Here is a 5,702-nt window from a genome sequence, read left to right on the forward strand (position 1 = left end):
TCACCCTCTCACAAACAAAAGAAGAAATGTGGCGGACAGAATTTGGTGGTGCAACTGCGTTTATTATGGACTTTTTATTCTATAATAATCAGGTTACCTCATTTGTCAACATCTCTTCGGCTTTTTCTCACAGGACCCTTAAAACAGTGGCAAACCATATAGCAGAATGAAATTAGAAAATGGATGACTCGAGTAATTTGCCGTATCATCACCCTAAATTTGCTCCTAGTATAGAACACATTAGAAAGAGGCAATCTAATTCCTGGAAGTTGGAGCCATTTTGGCCTATCTTGTAAGAAATAAAAGCCACCAGTGGCACAGAGTGTAGTCAGAACACGGTATAATTCAATATGACCGACTGCAGTTCGAATAGAGGAGAAAAAAAAGATATGGTGTACTTAAATTGCGTTGTTCATTCATTCTGTTCAAGTACCTTACAATATTTTGCAAAGACCTAAAAACTAAATGAAGTGTAACATGGGCTAATACCTCTTGTATAGATGCTTGACTTCACATTGTCAAAAATTGAATGAATCAGCAAGGTTTTGGATGAACCTCCAATTCTGTTTAAGATGAAATGGGTGGGCGGACTCGCGATTGATAATATCATCATACTGTGACAGTGAAGAGGTAAAGCTTCAACACCAAGGCAAGAGCCAGCTGCAACAGGAATATCCCGACCACAATCAGGAACCATCTCTCACCAGCAGACTTTATGTGGTTTCTGAGATTCAGTGCAACAAAGGTTGCAGACATGAACCCCGCTACACCGGCAATCACCCATCTGACTATCTGTGATGGAATAACAGAGAGACACTGCAAGCAGAAAAGAATCAATAATTCAGCAGAAAACCATCTCATCAAGAAACATCAACAGAGGAATCCGACAATTTGATGCACAAGGGGAGGTTGTCGTATACAAGTAAATGTGACTTTCTTTCAATGAAATTAATGATTGTAGGGATTTAATAAATCCACCCTCACTTAAGAAACACAGTGAATTATTAAAAGATATTTGACAAAATCATTGTTGGCTACGTTGAAAATTGCACGTACACGAAAAAATTCTGCAAATTTTATGCTAAACAGTATGTGCATAGTTTAAAAGTCCTTTAGCACTATTAGGTAATCATAACCAGTCAAGTAGCAGCTTACCAGAGCAGGAATGAAAACAAATAGGGAGTAGCCATAGAGACAAAACAGCTGGACAAGACCAGATGGGGCAGAGAAGTATTTGAGAATGAGATACAAGCCAACAGGAACTATGGTGACGTAGCCATAGAACAAGCCAGCAGACCAAGTCACCAAATTGATATCGTAGTCCCATTCCTTTTTCTGTAGCTTGTGTGACAAGTACGTAACAAATGTGCCAATGGAAGCTGCTACGAATATTAAACTAGTGCATATCCAGAATGGCCCATACCTGCAACAAATATTAACATAAAGCTATGAAAAAAATCACCTTTTTATGAAGTAGATGATGGAAGCAACACTCCCCTTTCATTCCTTATGATAAACATGTATTTAAGATAAAAGGGTAGCTGAAAGTGTTCAAAATACACAGCATCTAAAAGACATTCCTTTCTTTCCAAAAGGGTGCAAATATCTAAATTTGATATATCCAAACAGAGCTAATTCAGCTATTTAATCCAAAAACTATAATTCCTAGAATCAGCACAACAATCATGGAAAAATAGTATGCTTATATGGACTGTTAAGATGAACAGATAAAGCACAATGCATCTTAAAATATCATGCAATCCTATAGAAGAAAAGGAATAGCATGTGCTCTGGAAATGCACACCTTCTGTTTTCTCTTAGGAAGTACTATGTTTCTTGTGGATAGCATATATTACTCCCACTTCTTTCTCATTGTTAAAGTCACAAAGGATTAATTCCCTCATTAGTCCACAATGATCTTATCAAAAATTGTAAAAAGGAGGAAGGGGGTGGGTAAAGAAGAAGATGATGAAGAGATCTAGCATAGCATCACATTTAAACCAGTATACCAAGCTTCCAAATGCCTGTCAGCTAAACTCATGTTCATGACACCCAAAAAGTCCAACTATGAAATTAGCAAATAAAAAGAAGGCAGATAAATGCTTTCAAAAAAAAAAAGGGATAACTTTCTATTTTAAACGAAAACTTTGTGTTTCATATCAATTCTCACTAACATCAACCTGCCCAACCAGCAACATATGCAATATGTTAAAAAAGGAAAAAAAAATATCTTACAAATCTGGCCGGTCAGCAGTTTTCTCATTGAAACTTCCTCGGAAAGGAAAGAGTGAATCTATGATCCTTTCTACCACATCAGAAGTATCAACATCGAAGTAGGGCTTATAAGCAGCTATAGAGAAAGTCCGAAACCAGCCCCCTTGCTGGTCATCATCAGATCCACTTGCTGTTTTTGAGAATGTATCTACAAATTGAAGAACACAGTATCGATCATACAACAAACTGACTATAGTTGCACTGAAACAAAAGCAAGTCCATAACTGAAGCAAAAAAATAAATGAGAGATAACTTCCTTTCTCAGCAAATCAAAAAGAATAGGACTAATGTACAAACCAAATTATACTCTTCAAAGTTCTCAGCAACAGATTAATAGGGATTAAAAGGTGATCTAGAGCATTTCAAGAGTAAAATCAGCTGACAAGAACAATTGGTCCATAACTAAATCAGCTGGGTTTTGAATTCTAAGAAAACATATCTTACTCTATAAGCTATCTTTCATCACAATTAGGTTCAAGATAAGGATATATACACCTTAAAAAAAAGGAAAAAAAGAAAAGCTACATTTGAACATACAGAACGAATAATAATTGTGACATTTTGGAGGATGTCAGAGGTCCATGTCAAAAGTATCAGGCAATTCTTATTGCAAGACACTCGTAGAATTATGCCCAGACATCAAACTTGCCTTATAGCAATTTAATGAGAACATAAGAGAGATCATAATTGAAGATAAAATCCTTCAAAAAGTTTGAAGAAAGATGGCTTGTCCCTACATAACCACTTGTTACCTTATCCTTTTGCAGTATTTCTATTACATGAAAAGGACAACTGCAGTAGGAAAAGGAAGATATAAAAGAAGCTATTTCAAGTAGCTGTTTGAGAAAAATCGATGTCCCTTGCAAATTTGCTCCTGAAAATAGAGATTACAAGCCCCATATGTGGAATCTTCATCATAGCTCTTTGACTCTCCAATTTACAATATTTAGTCTGTTCTCGATTCTAACAAAGAAGAGCATCTCCTGGTACCAGCAAAGTTTTCAAAACATATAACCTTATTGCTACGTAATCCACACACTATACCAAAACAGATACATTTCCTTTGGGCCACTGAAGTTAGTGAAAGTAAAACTGGAAAACATGTTTTGATTTAAACACCAAGGGAACCTATGAAAAACAATTGGTCTTGGTCCGCAAATGTTTCTAAGACCCATTTTAATTATCAACTCAAAGAAACAAACTCTAATCAGACCCATCCTAATCGGCATTGAACCAACTTTTTTATACAATATGTATCACTATCTCTATCCAATTGGAGTCCATAAAAATATGTATCACTATCTCTATTAAATTGGAGCCCACTTCATTTCAGCCTGCCAGTTTGTGACTAACAATTTTTATTTCTGTCTATATTTATTTCTGATACCTATTCAATGCATTTTCACAACTAGAATTGCAAGATATACGGCCTCACCTTCAAAGATCATGCTTCCCTAATGCCTCTTATGTCAAAGTTAAAAATATATTCTACAATGCACTCTATCGTTCATTCTGATAGCTACTATAACCTTAAAGCACATGGCAAAAAACTCAATTTATGCCATCCAATCCAAAAGCCTAATCATTTGCATCCTGATGTTCACCTAATAAACAGAAAGAAATGAATTGGAGATCAGAGAGTTTACATATTACAACTTATACGAAGTTCACGTATCCCTCAACTAAGCAAACATACCATCTGCATCGCGGGGAGGTCCAGAGCCACTGGAGATCTTGCCCTGCGGTGCGATAGGCGGAAATGTCTGCAAATTCGAGTCTGCAAATTTCCAGAATTCCAAATTCGATAGGTGGAAATGTCAAGCATCGGATCACCACTCCAATCATTCAAATATTACAAAATTCACACCAAAAAAAACTAGAATCAGTGAAATTCTGCAGATATCACCGAGAAATTAACCAGAATAAATTACCGGCGAATTTGACGGTGACGTGGCCAGACGAATCCGCCGCAGCCTACAGTATAAACAAAAGGTAAATTATAATACTTTATATGATAAAATCAAGTTCAAAAAAAAAAACGAAGATTTTAATCAAGTTTTTGATAGAAAGAAGAAGAGGCAAGAAGAAAAAATTACAGGAACAGATCCGGTAACGTTTTGACTATCAATGGGAGTATAATTGCTTGACATCATCTTCGATTTGCTTCACTTCTTCTTTAATAATAGGTATATAAATTTTTATGCAAAGGTTTAGGATTGTTAGGCACTGGCCGAAGGGGCTTTGTTTGTTGTTTCTTCGGCATCAGCTGCTGGGAGAGTCGTCTGTTTAGATCTGTTATTTCTCCTTCACCAAATGGGGCCTTTTCTTTTTGGTAAGATGGCCATTTTGGTACTAAAATTTTTTACTGCATCGATTCAGTCCCTAACTTTTGTTTATGACCAATTTGATATTTAAACTTATTTTACAGTTTTAATTAAAGACCTCTGTCTAAAATGAATCTAGTTTATAATTAATTAACTAAATAGGGGTATTGTGAGAACATTACTCATGAAATTGTAATAAAATAAATAAATCATGTAAAAAAAACTACTAGATAAAACTTTTAAATCATATAAAAAATCATCAGACAAAACTTTTTTAAAATTTAATCTTGTAGTTTTTTACACGATTTACTTGATTAATTACAATCCTATGAGTGATATTCCAAAAATACTCCCATTTAGTTAGTCAATTAGAAGTCAGATCAATTTTAAATAATAGTGTTGCCACAGGGGTCCTTAATTAGAACTCGAAAATCAATTCACATACCAAATTAGTTAGGAATAAAAGTTATAGACTAATCGGTAATAGTAAAAAGGTTTAGGGACGAAATTGTTCATTTTCCTTTCCCTTTTTTTTAAATCCCGCTTACACGTTAAACCCAAATTTTGTCACACCTCTGCCAACGCGTGTGTGCGCATTTTTTATGGTTTTTAATTTTCGTTTATTATATTGAAGAAATTTCTTCTTTCTTTTTTATTAACAATGGATTTTAATTATGTCAACATATTCTTTTATTTGAAATTTAAGTTGATTATTGTGATGTTGAATCTAAAAGTTGGTGGCCAAAAATTCATGACTAAGTAAATGCTACAATTCTTACATACTACTCCCTCCGTCCCGTTTTATTAGTCTTGGTTTTTTTTTCACACAGATTAAGAAAGTGTAATTAATTTGGTTGGAAACATAAATTTAGATTAATAATTTCCTCAAATACCCTTATGCTAATCACGAAGAGTGCATTGGAAAAGCTCAATGTATTCAATGTAGTGAGTTAGTATTTAATAACAATGTATTAATAACAAGATATTTAATAAGGGTATTTTAGACAATTTGAAAGATTATTACATTCCTTAATGGGGAAGTGGACTACAATTTGGGACGGACGAAAAAGGAAAACAAGACTATCAAAGTGGGACGGAGGGAGT

The 5,702-nt window shown here is 34.7% G+C and overlaps 1 protein-coding gene across 2 annotated transcripts; it reads right to left on the minus strand.

Annotated features, from left to right (window-relative positions):
- Positions 1 to 395: 395 nt before the first annotated feature.
- On the minus strand, positions 396 to 4,591 carry LOC113727610 (uncharacterized). 2 transcript variants are annotated; one of them, XM_027251867.2, is made up of 6 exons: positions 4,371 to 4,567; positions 4,206 to 4,248; positions 3,971 to 4,051; positions 2,236 to 2,422; positions 1,156 to 1,423; positions 396 to 816 (listed from the first exon to the last, which is right to left on the minus strand). In XM_027251867.2, exons 1-6 carry the CDS (start codon positions 4,425 to 4,427, stop codon positions 610 to 612), a joined length of 843 nt encoding a protein of 280 aa, XP_027107668.1. In that variant the 5' UTR covers positions 4,428 to 4,567; the 3' UTR covers positions 396 to 609. The 2 variants fall into 2 exon arrangements, with proteins under 2 accessions (XP_027107668.1, XP_071932373.1); XM_072076272.1 differs by lacking the exon at positions 3,971 to 4,051 and having other exon boundaries at positions 4,371 to 4,591.
- Between the last annotated feature and the right edge of the window lie 1,111 nt (positions 4,592 to 5,702).

The sequence above is a fragment of the Coffea arabica genome, chromosome 2c, assembly GCF_036785885.1.
Source record: "Coffea arabica cultivar ET-39 chromosome 2c, Coffea Arabica ET-39 HiFi, whole genome shotgun sequence".
NCBI classification, from domain to species: Eukaryota; Viridiplantae; Streptophyta; class Magnoliopsida; order Gentianales; family Rubiaceae; genus Coffea; species Coffea arabica.